At 53.3% G+C, this 20,655-nt stretch overlaps 1 protein-coding gene across 5 annotated transcripts in view; it reads right to left on the reverse strand.

The window, feature by feature from the left end:
* ABCC12 (ATP binding cassette subfamily C member 12) overlaps positions 1-20,655 on the reverse strand; it is a 70,210-nt gene that overhangs the window by 13,934 nt on the left and 35,621 nt on the right. For 4 of the 5 annotated variants that reach the window (XR_012075576.1, XM_072967302.1, XM_072967300.1 and 1 more), the window contains exons 12-22: positions 18,756-18,880; positions 15,645-15,717; positions 13,771-13,974; positions 10,290-10,424; positions 10,109-10,184; positions 9,954-10,025; positions 7,131-7,220; positions 6,340-6,443; positions 4,355-4,546; positions 3,501-3,727; positions 1,740-1,877 (exon numbers count right to left, since the gene is read on the reverse strand). Coding sequence is in view for 4 of the 5 variants with exons in the window: in XM_072967302.1 (XP_072823403.1) it covers positions 1,740-1,877; positions 3,501-3,727; positions 4,355-4,546; positions 6,340-6,443; positions 7,131-7,220; positions 9,954-10,025; positions 10,109-10,184; positions 10,290-10,424; positions 13,771-13,974; positions 15,645-15,717; positions 18,756-18,880 (1,436 nt within the window). In the remaining variant the exon portion in view is untranslated. The remainder of the gene's footprint in view (positions 1-1,739; positions 1,878-3,500; positions 3,728-4,354; positions 4,547-6,339; positions 6,444-7,130; positions 7,221-9,953; positions 10,026-10,108; positions 10,185-10,289; positions 10,425-13,770; positions 13,975-15,644; positions 15,718-18,755; positions 18,881-20,655) is intronic. The other variant, XM_072967301.1, reaches the window with a different exon arrangement.

Here is a 20,655-nt window from a genome sequence, read left to right on the forward strand (position 1 = left end):
CTAAAACTCAAAAGATTCTGTCTGGAAGCACCTCTGGACACCCTGGCGGGCCCTGCAGCACCCTCTTCCTTTCTGTTTCCACTCTAACTTAGTTTCCCCAGAGCTTAGTTAAAATACTCTTCCAGACACCGTGGTGTCACTATCATGTACCTCTAAAGCCTACAAATTCAACTGACAGCTTAAGCGACTTAGAAGTCATCTGCGGTCTTATCTGTGTGGTTGGTGAGGTTGTGCAGAAACAGAGTCACTGGCTGGGATCACATTGGAATTTGACCTCCAACCTTTTTTTTTCAGTCCTGTAGTATTTTTGGTTGCAAAAGCAATATATGGCAGAAGCCCAAGCCCTCCAGAAAGTTCATGACAGGAAAAAAAGTGTTAAAAGAGGGTAGAGCTCATCAGTCACGTAGGGCTCAGCTCTCCTATAAGATCCTCGTGGAAACCTTGGGGGAGAATCTGCGGGAAGACAAGGCTTGACTCAGTTCTGCCTGTTGTGAGTCGATGAATGACTCCTGACCAGGACCCTGGGGGGTCACGTGCGATGCAGGACTCTTGACAGATGCCGTTCAGGTTAAACCAGTAGCAGGACTAGCTGCTGACTGAACTAAAGACAGGCTGGGATGCCTGGTCCACACTGAGACTGGGTGGCAGGGGCCGGGGAGAGAGAGAGAGAGATGCACTTTGAAGTGTGTATTAGGTTTTTAAGGAAGGAAAGGATGGGGGTGGAAAAAGAACATCTATGTGGCAGAGACTGCTCTAGATTCACCACAATCCATTTTCCTTTCCTCCTCTGGACACAGCTGGACTACATTTCCCAGGCTCCTTTGCAGTTACGTGAGCCCACATGACCGGAATCTGGCCAATGAGTGTGCAGAAATGATGAGTCGCTTCACTGGGGTTGAGGTCCTCCACCCACATTGTTCCATTTATCTCCCAATTAGACCAGAGGATCCTGGAGAAGCCAGGATGGAGAAGCTCCAGATGGAGAGAGACCGTGTACCTGAGTGTGGCGCAGAACCCTCTACCCCTGCCCCATGGGTACTCATTCAGTTGTGACTTGAGGAAGAATAAACGTGTATTGTGTTAAGTCCCTAAAACCTAGAGCTGTTTGTTACTACTGTGAGCCTCCTGTGATTGATACATGGTGATTGTAATGTGATTATGTGGTATTTCAGAAGTTTGGAACTGGAGGATGCCAGAGAAATGTATTTATCTAGTCTCCACATTTTAAAGAGAAGAAAACTGGTCCACCCACGAAGTGAGATGTAATGTGGCCTTTAAAAATTATCCGTACAAGGAATATATAATAATGTGAAAATGCTATTTAAAAATAAAACAAGACAAAAATGATTATAAGTATTTCAGAAATAGAAAAAAAAAGAGAAATGACTGGAAGGCAAACATATGAAAACCTTAACAGGATTTGGGTTGGGGGCCTGTGGGTGACTTTTTTTTTTTTCCCTGTTTTTTCCTATTTTCCTGAATTGAATACATTTTACTTTTAGAGAGAAAAAACAAAATGAATAAAACCCCATTGTGAGGTTGTCACTGGATGAGCTGGAACCTTTGGGAGCTGCAGACATTGAGGAGAAAGGCCTCGTGCCTAAGGGGGCTCCACCTCGGTTCTGCCAGCTCTCCATCCACAGTCCATCCGAGGCCCAGACTCCCCTCCTCAATCGGCACCTCCCGCTGGGGGCCGGCAGGGAGTGGAAGCCCCGGGGCAGGCCCAGCCCAGGACTCACTTGTCCACGCAGTCTTCCCTCTTGTCGTAGGCGTGGATGGTTCCCAGGCCCTGCATGGTGGAGGTGACGTGGGAGAACCAGGGCGACCGGCTGATGTTCTCCACCTTCTTGAGCTCCTGGACTCCTCGGTGGAAAATGCTGCAGGGAAACCAAGAGCGGCCAGGAGGGCCCCAAAGGGGGGTCTCCCAGGGCTCCCCTCGGCACATGCAGATCCAATGACACACTCAAGACAAAATCTAAGGTGGACGGTGTCATCTAACTCATCTCACTAGGGAGGAGGGGTTGGTGCACCACTCTCCTCTGGAGATGGGGTCTCGTATGAGCCATTCCTCCCTGTGGTCTCAGTTCTGAGTGCTTCTCATGGCATGAGTGCCTCACCGTGTGAGACGTGACTCTCCACAGTGCTGGCCCTAAATACAAGCCAACCACGTTTACGCGTCCAACCGAAGGGAAAATGGGAGCCTGGAGTGAGATCCCAGCCCCCCCAGCTCCCAGGGCACACATGAGTGTTCCCAAGGTGACTTCAACCTCAGCCAAGGATGCGGAGTCTGCCTCTCTGCCCATGGGTCCCTATGCCCACCATTCCCACTGTCTGCTGGCATCAGCCACAGACCTGATCCACAAACTGGGAACAACCAAAACCAACCCTGTCATCTTGATTACCCCAACTGCACCTCCTCCTGGATCACTCGCATCTGTCTTCGCATCATTCCCACTCTTGGACTCATCCTTGGCCTCTCCCACCCCCCAGCCCCAGTGGACCATCTCGGAAATGGCTCCCAAAGCCACCTCTCTTTGCTGCCCTGACTGCTATGTCTATTTCTCATCTCTCACTCAGACTCTACATTTTAAGATTCTCTCATCCTGTAGTCCCATCCTGATATTTCTGTGGTTCCATCCACCCTCCACGCTATGGCCAAAGCAATATTTCTAAAACTCGGCTCTGAGTGGGTGAAAACAACCCGGTTTACAGGTGGAGGTGGGTCCAGGATTTGTTGGCTGAATCCTTGCAATATGGGGGTCCTCTTCAAGACTCTCAGTGTCCAGCCCAGGGCTGGAAACATCTGGGAACATGATAAGCATTTTTCTGAGCTTTATGGAAACTCAAAGCTGGTATAATACTGTGTCCCATTGTTCATTTACAAGACACTTACAGTCACCTAGTCTCATTTGATCCTAACAAGAACCCCCCTGGTACATGTGAAGTGTATACTTCTATGATCTCCATTTTAGAGACGAGTAAACTGAAGCTTGCAGCATTTCTCTGCATCACCCAGGTCGTCCACCCAGCTACCTGCTGAGAACCCCAGCCCGCCCAGGCACAGGGAGGAGCCGGGTTTCCTGGAAGCCTGGAACCGACGCTGCCCTCCTGCTTCTCCCCATGCGGAGCAGGCATGGGGACTGCCTGGTGCCATGCAGCCCGAGGCTTTTGAGTGCATCAGTGGTCAGATGGGGCTATTTCCCAAAGGTCAGAGGGACTGACACTGGCCTCCTCTCTCCTCCTGCAGCGGGAATGATGGAGCCCCATGGTTAAGAACGTAACAGCAGCCAGACAGCAACTGTGGTTGCTAGTGTCCCAGCCTGGGACCAGTGCATCTCCCAATCCTAGCCACCGCTCAGCATTGTGTTGAGACTGAAATGCCAGATGTCTGCCACTTAGCATAGCACTCAGTACCACCTGATACGACCTGGTCACTGTGCAGGGAAAACCAAATATGCATAGGTTTCATGGGCTCCTTTTTAAATGCTGCATGGACCTACCGTAAAAGAATGAAGAAGCCTACAGCAAGGCCGGCCAGGACTAAAAGGACAGCAGGAAACACAGCAGTCAATATCACGAGAATAAACAGCACCATGAAAAACTGCTGCAGAAAGTTCTCAGCGTGAAACGGCAGCCTCACGTCTAGCTCGTCCATGTCCTTGGAAAAGCGGTTCATTAGCCTGCCGGTGGGAGTCCTGTCAAAGAAGCTCATCGGGCTCTCCAGGACCTGCGGGCGACAGCGGAGAGTCAGGGCTGAGTGCGCGTTGAGTGACCGCAGGCGGCGCTCTGTGGGGCTGGGATCCTGAGCCCAACAGCTTGTGCCGGGCGACCCTGGGAAGTGAGGATGCTCTCGTCTCTCGTGGCCTCTGTGAATGCCAGTGACTGTGGGAGGGATTCAGCCTCCGCGGAGGATGGAGGGATTTTGTGCCCCAGGGCAATAAAAAGCCAAGTTCCACTGTGTCTTTGTGGGCTGCACCTGTGTGCACGCAGCAGCGGAATGAAGAGGGGGCCCGAGGTGCTCAGGGCTCTCTGGAGCAGGAGAAGCCCTCTGGGGCTGCACACGCCTGCTCCAGGGCAGTGTCCTCGGGGAGACCTTCCTGTCCACCCTCACCTTCACTCCCAGCTCTGCCTGGGCCCGTGACACCCCCACAGCTCCCAGAAGTTTGCCTTCATAGTTGATAATTAGCTACTGGAAGACTCTTCCCAGACTCGACCATGAGCTCCATGAGCACTGTCTGTCCGCTAGCCCAGCTCAGGGTCTGAGGCATCGCAGGTGCTCAGTAACCCCCACTGACTGATAAACGGGCTGTGCAGGCAGCCCCCAGAGTGCGGGTGGGGGTGGGGGAGACTGTACCTTGTCAAACACTCGGTCGTGCAGTGAGGAGGATGCCGTCAGCGTGGTCTTGGTGAAGGCAAAGCCTTTGGTGACCCCAAACAGCAGCATGGACACCATGCTCCCCATGTACACCCACTGGTGCCCCCGCGGCCCGGTGTCCACCGGCACCGTGCCGACCTCGCACGTTCCTGTGTTGCCCTGAGGCCCACACTTCATTTTGGGAGGAAAAACAAGAAGAAGAACCAAGAGTTGATCAACTGTCCAAAGAATGGAAACTTTCCAGACAGTCTTTCCGGGGAGAAGAAACTAAAAACAGGTGCATAATTGTTAAGAGTGAGTTGGGTGGTAAAACCAAATCATGTCCCTGTGAGGGCTTCTGAGCTGTGCCTGGGTCCTCCTGCTGGGCAGCTGTGGCCCCGAGTGGCCCCTAGCTCACGAGGCTCCGCACAGTCAGTGGGGGAAGCAAAGCACACAAGCCAGGCCTGTGTGGAGCAGCCGCTGGGGAGCCCAGAGGTGATGCTGGGCCAGGAACATCACAGAAGCGACAAAGTCTGGATTCCACAGGTGGGCTGAGCAGCCCTCAGGCAGCCCAGACAGGCCAGGGAATCAGGGACCTGCTGGCAGAAGCCACCGGGCCTTTGGGGAGACTTGGGGGCTCTTCTGCACAATGGCTCAGCCCCAGGGCCCCCTTTCAGAGGCCTGGAGACGCTGCAGGGAGGAGGGAGCCTGGGGAACCAAGGGCTCTGGGAGTTTTCATTGGCAGTTTCATGTTTCCCTGAGCTGTGTGCTAAAAGTCAAGATTGCCTTTGGGGAGCAAACAAGCATCTTCCGTCTAAATGCCATTTTGCTGATTACAGCAATAGCGGAAATGTAAACCAGAGGCAGCGGCTGACGGATGAACACTCCTAAAAGCAAAAGCATCCCTGGGGAGCTAATCGACCAAAGGACCAGCTTGAAGAGGAGGCGTCGCTGTGCTGTGGGCTGCGCCCCCAGTGTCTGGGGGTGGGGCAAGCGCATGGGTCAGCTGTCATTGCTGCCGCCCAAGGCACGGGCCTTCTGGGGAAGCACCATATGTAGGGGGAGGCCCCCCTCTGGCTCAAACCTTGGCCTCTCCAAGGAAAGGGCTCTTCATGAGCAAACACAGGTCTGGTGGGGGGCCTTCCAGAGATGGCTCTCTCTCTGCACAGAGCAGACCACCTATTGGCCTCCCCCCTTGGGACTGGCCTCGGGAAAGTGTGCCAAACTCCAGGAGGGCTATAGCTGCCTCTCCCCTGCCTGTGTCTTCCCAGGGCCTCCTTGCTTTGGTTGTCATAGCAACAGAACTGTGCCAAAATGTAATCCTGGAGGATGGGCAGGCAACCCCACAGCATTTCCCGGGGCTCCAGGAAAGCTTTGAAACCATGGGCCAAAAACTGGGAGAGCTTCCAGCAAGCTTGTACAAGAGAAGACTTATCAGTCCTTCCCAGGACGGCCCTGGCCTAGATGAGAGCTTAGGAGGCAGAGAAGACCCGAAGGGCCCTGCAGCACATCCAGGGACTGAGTCTGACTTTTGCATATCCTGTTCCTGCAGAGGGACTCTGGGGAGCAGAGCTGGGTGGAACCCCCTGACACCACACAGTGTCTGTGACAAGATACCAGTTTCAGAGGCAAGAAGGTAGAAATCTGTGTTGGGCTTCCCTGGTCCTCTCCCTCCCCAGCTCCTCCTCAGAGAGGCTGCAAAACTGACCCTATGCTGCACGTGCGCGACTCCAGACACGCTCTGATTGCCTGGCACAATCTGTTTAGCCAACTCTTTAAAATCTGAAGGTGGCACATAAAAATGCCCATGCCCTGCTTGTCTTGCAAAATCAAAGGAGATTTCAGGAGCTGAGCTGTGTAGTGTAAGCAGCTGACCTCAGCCTTGTGGAAGGGGGCTGTGGGAGGCTCATCATGGGGTGTCGGGCGTGTTCAGACTCTCCGTCAGCGACTGACTCAACACTTTCCAGTGCCAAAGGGGAACTCACCTGTGAGCCCTGGTCCAGCCAGAGCCCCAGCCACCAGTTGCTGAAGGCGGAGCTGCCGATCATCAGGAGGAAGAGGGACACCACGAAGAGAGAGAGGAGGTACCCTGCAGAGGAGGGAGAGGTCCAGGGGTTACAGAGGCGAGGGGGCTGCAGTGGGCTCTCCTTCCTCAGGCTCTAACCCTGATGGGAAACTCAAAGCCTGCAGGAAAAGGACCCCCACCCCTGGGAACCACCTTCAAGGCTGACACAACATATCTGGGTGTTGGATCCCTGAACCCCTAACAGGGACGTCTGTTCGACACGCTTGGGAAATAGGTCCAAATTGTCAACCTATTAGAAGAACCACTGTTACGCACTTAATAGAAGTGACTTGGTATTCTTTAAAAGCAACTAAAAACCCAGCCTTGCTGGGGAGAGACAGGGAATGAAACTACAAGGTATGCTTCGCACGGGGAGACGGGACTCTTGCGTTGAAGGCGGGGAACGAGCTGACGGCTCTGTGTGCTCAGAGGTTAGAGTGCGAGGTCTCACCAGAACCAGAGCTGGGTCGTGCTGCTGCTCGCTCAGTTTCAATAAATAGAGTCTGGCAGCTTTAATGGAGATAAAGGATGATTCCATTTAAAAGGCTGTATTATCAGACTTTAGATTTTTAGGGGGAAAAAATAAAAGCTGTAAGAAAGGACCCTCGCATAGAGAAATTGTTAAAGAAACCATAAAACATGAACCCAACTGTTTAAAAAAGAATTTTTTAATGTAAATTAAATCAAGAAACTCGTTGTTTTATACCGAACCTCCAGAAGCCTTAATGTACGTGCGATACGTTTTCCAGGTCACAGTGCCTTCCCGGGGGGACTCCGTCTGGATGAGCTGGTGCAGAGGAGCTGTGGAGACAAACACCAGTCCTGAGGCAGCCCTGGCGGGGCGGGAGCCCCTCCAGCACACCCCCTGCCCCCGCTCAGGGCAGTTACCATCCCTCCTTCCACTCGCCCTATGTTTTCAAATTCTCAACACACTTTTGCTCATTTTATTTATTTATTTATTTATTTAGGTCCTCATTACAGCCCTGTGGGGCAGGTGGCGTTCAGTCTTTTGAGAAATATTTATTAAGCCCTACTAGGTGTTCATCCCTGGGGAGACAGGAGTTGTCTTGATCTAGTTCTCCAAAAGCAGATCCTAAGAGGTGGATGTGAACACATGAAGTTTATGCCAGAACTAACAATAAAGGTGGCTCACCAAGGCAGCGCCCCCTACTGGGCAACAGGAGATTAACCCAGCACAGGGAAATCTCCAGCCAGGGCAGGACTACACATCAGAGGTTTTTCTCACATGCAGTGGGATCTGGGACATTTCTGCACCAACTCCCATTGGCCATTGTGTGAGGGCTCCACCCGGGGCGGCAGGGTGGTTGATTCCCCAGCACTTCCAGCTTGACCCGGGGCTGGCAGCTACCAGAGACACAGGTGTGGAAGCTGGGAGTTGGACTATGTGTGCAGACGTGCTAAGGGCACCCACAGCATCTACTCTGGGGCCAGCCAGAAGGCGTCTACTAGGGAGCTCACACCGTGAGAAGAAACCCAGGGCATCCTCCCAAGTCAGCTGCTGCGTGGACTCCTGATTCCCTCCACAAGGCTGCCCCCCATCCTCTCCACTTTCCAAAGGGGAGGGGGCAATGGCCATCAAGTTCTCATTGAAACACATTTGGAGGTGCAGGGATGCTGGCTAGGAACTCTCAGCAGCCAGGATCAAATGCACGTCTCTTCCCTCCCCTCCCTGGAGAAGCATGCTGTGGTTATACCTGGCTCTTGTAAACAGAGATAAATAGAGCCAGACAAAGAGGCACCCCTGTGCACGGGCTGTCTGCACCCTGCCCCGGCAGAGAAAGCTGTCAGACCTTAAAGGTGCCTCAGTGAAGAGAGCTGCCATTAGCCCCTCTGCCTGGGAACCTACGCGCTTCTTTGCAAACGTTCAGCCTGACTGTCACTCATTGTGTCTCCCTCAGGCTGCAGCACGTACGGGACTCCTCAGGCTGGCAGAGTGGCACCCTGGGGCACAACAGGAACTGTCAGGCCACCTTGGGGCCCAGCCCAGCCAGTTGTGCTGCTGATGCTCTGTTCACCCTTGAGCCACTTTAGAAAGTGCCCTGGTGCTAGCCCTGCAGGCAGTGCCACCTTCAACCCTCCCTTTCCTACAGCTCTCAAAGCATTTAATTTCCCAGGTTCCCTCTTCTCTCCAGAGAAGCAGGATTTACTCTCTTCACAGGACCCCAAATTCTGGGCAGCCTGGAGCTTTCCTGAGAAAGCATGGAAGAGACGGCTGGGTTCCCCACTCCAGCCTTGGCTACCTCCAGAGCAATAAAAATATGTTGTCTTTCCAAATGCGTTTGTCACAAGCACCGTTAATGGCGCCAACTTTCATCTATGGGAAGACTCACTTTTTTTTTTTTTTCACATTTTAACATCTCTGAAATCAGGATGCACCCCATTTGGTAGTACGCCATATTGTCTGATTGGCAGAGGCTATTCTTTCTAAGCAGTACATGAAATAAAACTGATCTTAAAATGGATGGCATCTTAAAGTTGTTGAAATATACTAAGGTGTTCTTTCAGCTACACGTGATTGAGGGACCTTGCTGTGGGGACTTGGAGGAAGGTGCATTTTGAGCCCTGACTTCTCAGTGCCCAGCGCGGGACAGTGCACCCAGTAGGCGCTCAACAAATGTTGAATGGACGAAGGGACAGAGGCAACAGTATATACAGAGAAGAGGCAGCTTGACTAGCCTGACCCTCGCTAGGCTCATCTTTCACATCTGTCCTCTTTGCTCAGACCCAATATCTTCTCCTTTCCCCATCTTGTCACCACAGTGTCTCTGGCAAACTCTTATGTATACTTAAAGAATCAGTCCAAAGGTCACCTCCTCAGTGAAGCCCTCCCTGCCTTGTTACTCCCATCCCAGCTTCCCATTAGCCTTATTAGTTTCCCATGATTAGCCACTTGCCTGTGGCCCCCACCAGATGAAAAATCCTGAGGATGGGGCATATTTTCTTTCTCTCCCCAGTCTCCCCAGCCCAGCTTCGTGCTTGGCACATAGTAGAATGCTGAGTCCTTACTTGTGGAAGGAATGAATGACCTTATCCCACCTATCCCACGACTGCTCAATTCTTTCTCAGTGCTCCCCCAGAAAGAGTGGGGAACATCTCTCCTGTGTGCTTTTGCCTCTGATTAATCTCTGTGCATTGCCTTGATCTTTGCAACTAATAATGACAGTGATGACTACTGAGGGTTGCTGTATGTCAAGCATTGTGCTATTCATTGTATGTACAGTTTCTCACGAAATCATTGCAAGAACCTATGAGATTGGTACTATTATTTCCCCATTTTATGGATTAAGAATATAAGGTTCAGAGTGGCCAAATATCTTGCTCTGAAGTCATAAAACTGGTGATTGAGACAGAATTTGGACTCAGGGAGTTGAACCCCAAAGCTCACATTACAGTAAACCAGATAATGCTAGCTGCCCGAAAGGACACACACTATGCCTATGCTTCTTTATCCCTAAAAGTAGGTGCTCAATACATATTTCAAAGTATGTAATTGAAGGCATGAACAGTAAATACCTTCTGTGTCTACGAATTCTGATTCTGTTTCAGGTTCTTTTCCTTCCTTTTCCTCATCTCCTGGAGCCACAACTAGGGTGAGAAATAAAGAGAGATCTGTGTCCACTCGTGAGCCATGGGTAATAAGAGAGGTGTGATTCGAACTCTGATTGTACCAGCGTCTTCCTCTCTCTCGGCAGGGCTCTCCTTGAGGGCTTCCACCATGGCTGCGTTGTAAATGTGCTCAGGATCCTGGAGACAAAATGAAATTTCTTCTGAAATCCAGGTGACTGAACTTCAGGCCAGAAATCACGGGGGAAGGCTCCCAGTGTCCTGCACCCAGGTAGGAAGAGTTACCCTGAATTGCAACCCTCGCAGGCTGTGAATCAGTTTTGCATAGCGTCCTCTCTCCTCCATCAACTCTTTGTGGGTTCCCTTTTCACAAATCTCTCCGTCTTCCAACAAGATGACTTCATCACAAGACTCCAAGAACTGCAGAGAGAGTAAAACCATCCACCATGAACTTCTGCCCTGGTAAGAGGGAGAAGCGCCATGCCAGCCCCCCATCCAGTGGCATCCCAGGCTCATCTAGACCAGAGGTTTTCAGTTGACATTGAGGGCCAGATGATTCTTTGTTGGGGGATGGTGGGGGGCCGACCTGTGCATCGTGGGATATTTAGCAGCCTCCCTCTCTTCCACCCACCAGGTTGTGACAAGCAAAAGTGTTCCCAGACATTGCCCAGTGCCCGCCAGGAGGCCACAGGGCCCCCAGCTGAGAAGCGCCCACGGGTCTCATGAGTACCAAAGGGGTCTTTGGTTGTCACTGTGAACCAAACTGACTCTTCCTCTGCTATTGCTCCCTGCATGCGCTGCCTCGCGGAGAAATCGGGTCACAGAGGTTTGGAGGATGAAATTGACCAAGTCACCACAGCTGAGATTTGGCGGAGAGGGGATGTATGATCTCAGGGATGGCCTCCCTCTGTTACGACGTTACCAGCCCACCTCGTCATCCTCATCTAGCCCAGGAGACCCAGCCCATGGTGCGCTCCCCGGCCACCGGGCCACCCCACCTGGCCTGAAGAGTTCACACCAGCTTTGTCTGTATGATAAAAATATCGCTGCATTTAACCATAGCACCCTGCGTTCTGCCCAAAGCGCTTCTGTTTTTCTAATTTGAGTTCCCTTCATTTCCATATCACGCCTGTGATCAAAGAGCTGCTAAGAAGAATCTCCTTTCATTTTGGAATGAGACTGAGCTCTCCCCACAGGATCAGCCCATCTAAGGGCAGAAAGCCCTTCCTAGAGGTGGACAAGCTATTCTGAGATTTAAGACCGTTCAGCCTAGACAGCCTGGACCCTTGCAATACAGTGGAGAGGTCTTCCCCTGTGCTTTAGGGTCCCCCCAAGGTCAAATCTACCTTTGACGCTCTTGATTAAAAGCCGGAAAGAAGTAGCTACATTTGGTCATTGTGCATCTGATGGGGTGTTGGGTAGGGAGAGGGTGGTGCCCAAAAAGCCAAATGTTAGCAGTCTTGCTTGGCTTTGGACAGCTCCAGCCTTTCTGCCTCCTTTGGACCAAGCTGCCCAGTTTCCTGTCCACTTTCCCGAACAGCCGATGCAGGAGCAGCCTGGCTTTTACGTGCAGTTGAGACACTTTCTGAGAGCCTTTTTCCTGAAAATCGTCTCTCACCTCTGCCCAGCATCTTCTAACTTTTAAAGCCTGATCTCATCTCCTATTTCTCAATCTCCCACAAGCCAGTCAAGAAAGGAGGCAGCATTATCATTGGCCCATTTCCCAGATGGGGAAACTGAAGCATGGGTGTGGGGGCTCTCATTCCAGCCCCAGAAGCTCCCGAGGAGGCCCCAGTTCTCTCCAGTGAGACTAGGTGTGATCTGAGAAGCTTTGTTCTGCAAACTCAGAAAATCTGACCCTGGCTTGGATTTCAGCAGCCGGCTACCAGCCTCATTGCATTTGTTTCCTCCAGTAATAGAAGAGCAGCCATCCAGCCCAAGCGCTGGGAAGCATTCAGATGGCCTGTGGGCCCTAAAGTACAAGCAGCCAGAAAAATGCTCTGGAAAAGCCCAGGGGCTCCAGGTCCGGGTCTCTGAGCCCCTCCTCCTCAACAGTGGACAACCGGACTGAGATTCTAGCGCCATCTGGTGGCTGCCTACATTTTTCAACATGCTAAAAGTAAGATAAAATGACCTTGGAAAAGTAGTCTTTGAGGAGACTGAGGACTCCTGGGTTCTTGCCTGAGGTCACATTGCTGGTGAGCAGGGTTCAAAGGTTGGACCAGGGCCAAGGCCACATTCTCCCCCTTGAGGACTCCTGCATGGGACAGCTCCGACCCACATCCATCAGGTGTCAGGAGTCTCCCTCTGCATCTCCAGGACTCCAGGAGGACAGGCCTCCCCCCTGCACGTGGTCTCCAGGGACTGGACCCCGGGTGATGCAGAGCTGTGGCCATCACATTTAGTGGCCTGGCTGGGTGAGAGCCCGTTCCCTGTCACCTCGTCGGGGCCCAGAAGAAATCCAACCTCCTCCTTCACCCTGGCCCCTGACCGGCTGAGGAACCAGGAACCCTTGTCTGCACCAGCCCATCTGATGCTTCCTCAAGGTGATGGTGCCCACTCAGAGGAAACCCAAGCAATCCCCGCATGCAAAATCCAGATGCTTGGAGCTTATTCTGAGAACTCAAGCCCTCAGCTAAGAGGGGCAGAGGCTGGGGACAGAGCCACAGCGATGGGAAAGCCTGATTTTCCTGAGTCTTGAAGAAACTTTTCCCTCTTTAAGCTGGTCCTTCTAGCCACTGACAGAGGATCCTAAAGATGCTGGCTAAAGCATCCTGTAGCCATGGCAACTTCATTTGCTGCCGGCTTCCCTGCCTCCCCGCGATTGACTTACCCTTTGCAAGACCATGAGACCTGCTTCTTACCCCTTGTTTAACATTTTCCCCACAGGTGGCAGGAGAGGCGGGAAGACAGGACTTCTGCTCTCTCTGCTCTATCTGACTTCTCATTACAGGTGAGTCCTGTGGGCTCTCTCTTCCAGCAGGAGGTGCACACGCATGTTCACACACACATGCACACCTCTGGGACTCACTGTATATGATGGGGGTACCCTGGCTTATCTCAGGGTGGATCGGGGACTTGGATTCCCACCAGGCATTCAGAACCCTTTATGTGAGACTAATGCAGTGAGAACTGTCCTCACCCTGCCAAATTCTCAAGCTCATTCAGGGCACGCTCAGTCAGTCCCTTTCCAGGGCAGGATTCGTGTTCCAAAGCCCAAGAGATTGGCTCTCAGCAGGGAGAAGCTTCTTGCCTTAGCCCCAAAGTCCTGGCCTCCAGCCCCTTCCCCCTGGGGAGTGATGCCAGGGGCATCTGGGCCCCTCATCAAAGGGTCTGTCATCCCCAGCCATCCCCCACTCAGACACCCTTGGTCTCAGGCCTGCCCAGCACTTGCTGGAGGAAGTGTTGCTCTGAACGTTTCTACCTGATTTCCCATCTCATGGCCATCAGTGGTCCGAGCTGGAGGATGTGCCCCGTGTCCACCCTACAAGTAGGAGTCAGCTGCTTCTGGAGAATTTACACACTGATGGAGGAAACATCTTGGCCCCACTGAGCCCAAAGGTAGGACAGTGGGGGCTGTGCACAGAGAGGAGCAGGCAGGGCTACGTGCAAGCCAGGGTGGCGGGGGACAATCACAGAGTCTCCTGCACACCCTCCTCCTTCTCTGACCTGGTCCAGGTGAGAACAGCAGGTTTAGACAGAAGACTGTGAGCATCAGTTGCCACACCCATTTAACGACCTCATGGGTCCTGCTGGTCCCAGTTACCTGCAGCTGGTGGGTCACCAGGACGACGGTCTTCCCCCTGAGCGCCTTCTTAATGCACTCCTCAAAGACGTGCTTCCCCACGTGGGCGTCCACGGCCGACAAGGGGTCATCCAGCAGGTAGATCTCATGGTTCGAGTAGACGGCACGGGCCAGGCTGATCCTCTGCCTCTGCCCCCCAGACAGGTTGAGGCCCCGCTCCCCGATCTGCAGACAGGGGCAGGGCTACTGTCCATCACCAGGCCACATCCCCCACCCCGCAGCCCTTGGGGAACAGGGGCTTCCTGAAGCTTCTCAAGATTCTTCTGAAGACTGCTCTTCACCACATCCCAGCTCCTCCACCCCTTGCTGGACCCCCCTGGCCGCACCAGGTACCCTGGAAAGTGGAAGATTCCACCTCCGCAGGAGGCTTGGTGGGCGGTGGCAACTAGCAAAAAGCTCCTTCCAATGCTGAGTGAGGGGTACCTGGCTCACAGCAGCCCCATCCCAGTGCAATCCCATAGGGAGGGGCTCTGTCTTGACCACTAACTCCAAAGGGCATTGTTGAGCAGAAAGCACTGGGCGAGAGGACAGGGAACAGGAGGGAGAGGTGGCTGGGAGCAGATGGACAAGGGAGCTCTCTATTTATTGACCTGTGGACCCACTCCCCACCCCCACTAGGCAACACTAAGCTCCATGAAGATGAGAGACAGATCTACCTTGTTCATCGTCACATCCCTAAGCCATGTCACCACACCTGGCCCAGAGCAGGTGCTCAGTGAGCATTTATTGACAGGATGAAAAGCCTAGGTTGCCTCCTGCAAGTGAGTCTATCCAGATGAGCCCAGAGTGAGCCTCCGTTGTGCTCTGCCAGGTGTTGGGCTGAGCGCTGGGCAGGACACACGAAGCTGGACAAGAAAGATCCCTGTCTACTGGGAGCTCACGTGTGAGCAGAGCGTGTGTGGTTAGATATACAGCTAGTAACGGCACAAGGCAGAATTTAACAAGTGCCAACGGAGAAGCATAAACCAAGTACTTTGGGGCACATTACTGAGGACTGTGGGACTCGGGAAGGTCTTCCTCAAGGGGGTGGATTTACAGTTGGAACCTGAAGGGTGGTAACTGGCAAGAGCAGAGGTCTAGAGCCTGGAGGGTGAGTGCACACCTCGGCAGGTGGGTAGGGGTGGGGAAAGCAAACCCTGACAGGGTGACCAGGGCTGCCATGGCTGTGGTGGCCGTTCCCTTGACACAGGCACATTGAGGCACCAGCAGAGAACAACAGTGCTCTGAACTGGCCTGTGCTGTCTGGGCTCCTCTGGGTCCTGGGCAGGGTGGGAAGACTGCAGAGGGTGCCCTGGACTGCAGCTACAGAAGGTGGCCTGGTGACTCGCCTGGGCCACCAGAGCTGGCCAGCTCAGCCCAGGACCCAGCCAGCTCTTTAAAAGAACACTCCAGGGGCAATGTTTGCAGATGGCTCATACACTGCTGGGCAGGCAGAGCCAGTGAGGCAAGAGGGGCTCTTGAGCCTCCAGCCACAGTGCTGCACCGCTGACCTCTGTCTTGGGAAGACAGAGCCGGCCAGCGAGGTGAGGAAGCAGGTCTCACCAGAAACCTTCTCCGAGATGACAGGCAAATTGGGAGTGACCCCAGGAGTCACCAGGCTGAACCCAACACAAGTAGAATTAGTGCCCCATCCATTGTGATGTCCACCCAAGAAAGGACCCATGTAGAGAATTCAGAGTGGTAGAGCCTGACTTTTCCCACATTTCCTGGGACCTTTCTGTCCTCCGGGGCACCTGGATGTGGATGGAGCGGGGACCTGCCGAGCTTCAGCCTGTTGGACCTGGCGGTGGGGCTGCCATGCACGGCAGTGGGGCTGAGCTTCTGGCTCTGCTCACCTCGGTCAGGTCTCCATAAGGGAGGCTTCTCAGGTCCTCCTGGAGGGCACAGACATGAACTGTGTGCTGATACCTGTGGGCACAAAGCTAGAAGTCAGCACGGCAAGAAAGACCCCACAACCATGCAGCCCTGGGTGGTCCAAAAGGCGTGCTGGTGTCATGGGCAGGCGGGGAGATGGCTGATTGCTTCGTCTTTGATGTCCAAGGGCAGCTTCCCCTTGACCTCTGCCAGCCTAATGCAGAGTTGACTCAGGACAGCCCCTCCCTTCACAGGCTGCCCGCCATTCAAGAAAGATGAAAGCCCTGAAGGGAAAACTGGGGCACCAACTGCTACCACTGCTCATGGGAGTCAGAGCAGGAAGTCACCACTGAGGGCCGGGGTCACTGGGGGAGGCTTCCTGGAAGACGCCACACCATGAATGGACGAGAAGACGTGTGTGGGTGGAGGGACCAGCTGAGGGCTGGTGCTTGTGAATGGTGACTCTGGCATGTGCTCCAGGGTGCTCCTCTGTCCTCTGGTCCCTCCCATCAGGCTGGAGAGGACAGGGTTCTCTCCCCTGGGACAGCTGAGGACACTAAGGCACTGTGCATGCCGCCTAAGGAGCGGAGACACCAAGCGGGAACAGGATGTCAGCTCCTTGGACCTCCCAGCCTCCCGGTATTGCCCCTCAGCGTCACCAACTGTGTAGCTCTGGAGGCCAGTCTGTGGGGAGTCTGATGGGCAAAGCCCCAACCAACTCTCAGTAGCTATGCTGCTGGGTTCTGCAAAGGACAGCAGAGCTGGGGGTCCCCTGATGCACTGGCCATGACCCCAGTGCCACTCCTTGGGGACTTCTGACACCAAGGGGGCCAGGAAGTCAGTAAGTAGTGGATAGGAACTGGGAGATGAACAGGAGAGGTTCCCACACCCTCCTCCTTGGTTTTCCCTGCACCTCGATCCCACTCAGACAGCCTCCGCTACAAACAGGGCATCGCGGTTCCCCACACCGCCGCCTCGGGAACTGGCTCCTGCTCTGTACTCCCTGGGGCACCTGGTAGCAGTTTGAACTTGTGTCACAGCCAAGCAGCCTTGGGGGCCCAGGTTTCCGTCCTCCTTGAAGGGCTGCCTGCCTTCACCGGGTTGATAGTTGACTGACTGATAGAGTAACTGATCTGGTCACCATCATCACCATCATTGGGATCCTGTCTCCTTGATGCATGACAATGGGCCGGCCTCACCCCTGAGGCTTTGCAAGACACACCTTCCCAAGAGGGCACCAGCAAGAGGGTAAGCAGACGGATCACGGGGAGCTGCCCTGCAGGTGGCGCTCCAGGTCCTGGCAGCAGACGCCCTGAGCACCGTGCCCCTGTATGGGCTTTAGGGTCGGTGTGCCTGGTGGTGAAGGCCAACAGCTTTGGAACCAGAACAACCTGGGTTTGAATCCAGCCGGGTAACCTTGGGCAAGGAACTGTGCCTCCCTGATCCTCACTCTCCACTCTATACAGTGAAGCTGATCGCTCTCATTGGGTTGTGAGAAGGAAGTGGGAACACATACACAAAGCCATGAGCACAAGGTCGGGTGCATGCGAATTCTCCATCAGCCGTAGTTACAATTAATGTTATTACCTTTGCCAGTCTTTCACTATGTTCAGCACATCTTCATCCCTTTGCCCCTCCACCCCCATCTTAAACTTCCTTCCCACCCTCCTGTGTCCTTGAGAGCCACAGTGTCCACCCTAGGAGTGGCACCTCTGCTAGAGATGCCACATGCGAAGGGTGATGAGTACATCCTTCAAGACCCGATTCAAGCACCCCCACTCTCCTCCCTCTCATGATCTCTGCTGCCTCTGACATTCTAGCACAGCCTCCTACCCTGGGCACATTCCTCCTTGGCCCATGGTCACTTCCGTGCATCTCTTACAACCCCTTCCAGACTTGAGCATCTCAAAGGCAAAGATCTATCCGAGCCACCCCGTGGTCCTCCGTGGTCCTGCAGAGTCCTGTGTGTTGCAGCTATTTGGTAAATATTTGCTCTCTGATGTCCTCCCTCTAGTCTGCTTCTGCAGAAAGAGAAGCCGTTCCAGGCAGGGCTGGGAGGAGGCCCAGGCAAAGGCAGGCCAGGAGATGCTGAACAGAGCAGTTCAGCTGGTGCCAGGGACTCCCTGCCTGAGCCTCCTGAGGACAGGATGCCGTGGCCAGGGACGAGGAGGGGGAGTAACAGGCCTGCTGGGAACCCATGCGCTGTCTGATGCCAGCCAGTAAGGACAGAGTCTGTGGGCTAAGACAATAAGATGTGAAAGTCCAGAGATGACAGCCAGATTTGTAAAACCAACTCGTTGGTCTTTATTTTAGCATCGTGGCACTTGGTGGGGGTCTTCAGGGCTACTCAGTTGTCAGGTAGTTCCTGAGGGTACAAATGATGCTGACCTGGAGTCCACAACTCGACTCTGCCACTTAATAGCTTTGACCTTGGGCAGGTCGACTCTCCTCTAGGCCTCAGCCTCTTCATCTGTAAAATGGGAACATGAGCCCAGGATCTCCCTAAATGGGTGGTTACAAGATTCTAACGAGAAAACCTACATGGCAGCACACCAAACTCAGCAAAGAACCACGGGAAGCTGTTACATTCTAGAGCGTAGAGATACCGGTCCAAATGTATTTAAAAATTAGAACAAACTTTGTTTTTAATCCATGAGATAATGTTGGGGACATCAACAGTGATACATCCTGATAGCTCTGACGTCAATGAATAATTTTCGGGGCTGATTAATTGCATACCTACTGCTCACGATTTCAAGCAAAAGTTCCGGTTACTTGGTCTAAAGTAAAATTGCCTGATTCATCTTTTTGGACAACATGTGCCCCGTTACAGAGAAGCTCATAACATACGCAGCTCTGTACTCGGGTTGAATGCCGATTCCACTCATTTCTTCAAGTGTGATTGCAGGTCTGCAGGAGGCACCTCTCCTGAACTCTTGGATCAGGGAAAACCAACACCCGTTTGGATCTGATAAATGTTTCCTCAGAACTCATTAACAAAACCCACCGAGCTATCACGACCAATGGCATCAGCCTCTGTAGCAGAGTGTGCCAAATACTAAAGTGCCTCACGCTCTCAAAGTTAATATTACCTTTGGTGATCATACTTTTCTCCAAATAATATGTTTTCTCGCACATTTCCGTGAAAGATCCACGCTTGCTGGGAAACATAGGCCAGAGTCCCGCTGACAGCCACAATCCCTTGTTGTAACTGCATCTGAAGCAACGACACCAGAGAACTTTCAGGAGCCAGACCGCCACCAGCTTCTCCTTGAGGGCCCACTGCACACTTGCCACCCACTTATTCCAAGAGCACTAATTGTGAAGGTGTGAGAGGGTGATGAGATGTCTTGTCCACCTACTGCAAAGACTAACTGTGCAGCCCGAGGGTCTCAAAGTCAGACATCCGTGAGAGGTGGGGCAGGAACATTACAGAAGGGGCCACCGTGAGCCTTGCTTGCCAGAGGGCCCAGTCTGCAGGGCTGCTACTGGCCCACACGCCTTCGTGCAGCTAAAACAAGATGTCCACTGAGGGGACCTGTCACAAAGCTTCCCTTCTCCAGGCCTCCAGGTGCAGTGGCTGGACCCCGCCCTCTGCAGCTGGGCCCCCGGGAGTGGCCACCTCCACCTTCCCAGGGATGGTGGCCCCAGCGTGCCCCATCCTAAAGAAGCAACCTTGACTTCATTGCACAGTTGGTGCCAAGCAAGGACACAGGCCTGATGCAGCCATAGTTTCTAACTTTTCAGGAGGAGTGGAAAGTTTCCTTTCTTGCAGAACTTCTGAACTTTCAGAACATCAAGGAATCTGATTAGGAGACATGCACGGGCGCCAGTCTGTGACCGGGAGTACACAAGCTCATTTCAGATGGCCCTCGCGGTGAGCCTCAACAGATAACGGGAGATGCTAGCAGTGATGCCGTGTGCATAGCTATCAGGAGGGGGGCAGTGTGAGGCTGGCCGTGGTGCTCAGGGAGAGTGCTCATCAGGCAGTGGCAGTGTGCTGGGGACAGGGAAGGAGGATAGCCGCAGTGGCCAAGAGATGTGACTCCACTTCTTTTCAGGAATGGTCCAAGGGACGGAGAGCATTAGACTCGGAGGAGGGAGAACAGTCATAGCAATGACGGCAATACCAATGATAACGGCTAAAATGAACGGGTCTGCGTCAGGCACTGGGTTACGTGCACATAAAATGTTGGTCACTGTGGCCGGTGCCGGGAATTGTCCTGTAACCACCATTATATACGTTATCTCATTTAATCCTCAGCATGAGCATCCTTAGCCCCATTTTACAGATGAGCAAGCCAGGGCTCAGAGAGGTTAAGTTACTAGTCCACGGTTAAACAGTGAACAGGAGGCAGAGACGGGTGGTGAGCCCAGGCAGTCCACAGCCCACTCACCTACCCACCCTGCCACCCTGCCTCCCCAGTGACCACGTGAGGGGCCCAATCCCACCACCCGACATAGGAGATGAATTCTGTTTCTGCCAGGGCATGTTCCAAAGGAGCAGGCCAAAGGGGAAAAGTTAAACAGAGACAAATTTTGCTGCCATATACATCAAAACTCTCCAAAGAGGGAACTGGTATGAGATAATGAGTTCCCATCACTGGAGGTATCTGAGCAGAGGTTGGCTCATCTCTTACAGGATGCGGTGGAGCAGATTCACGTTATTGAGTGGAGAATTGGGCTGGGTCACCTGTATCACACCTGCTGCCTCTAGGGTTGTCACAGAGGCACCCCTAGAGCATGAGGGGTCCCAGCAGCTCACCTGACTCAGCCCCCACCTCCGCCTTCAAACAAAGAAGGAGTTGTCACCCCTTCTACAAACTGAGGTAAGAAGTGACCTGGGTCTGGTGGGACTCTTCTCAGCCTGGCATCCCCCTCTCTCTACTGCAGGCAAAGGTGGTCCCAGGTGCCCAGCCTTCTCTTTGGGAACATAGAGTGGGGAGAAGGAGGACTTAATGTTTTTTTCCCAGAGTATTTCTCATTCATTTG

The sequence above is a fragment of the Vicugna pacos genome, chromosome 9 (assembly GCF_048564905.1).
Source record: "Vicugna pacos chromosome 9, VicPac4, whole genome shotgun sequence".
NCBI classification, from domain to species: Eukaryota; Metazoa; Chordata; class Mammalia; order Artiodactyla; family Camelidae; genus Vicugna; species Vicugna pacos.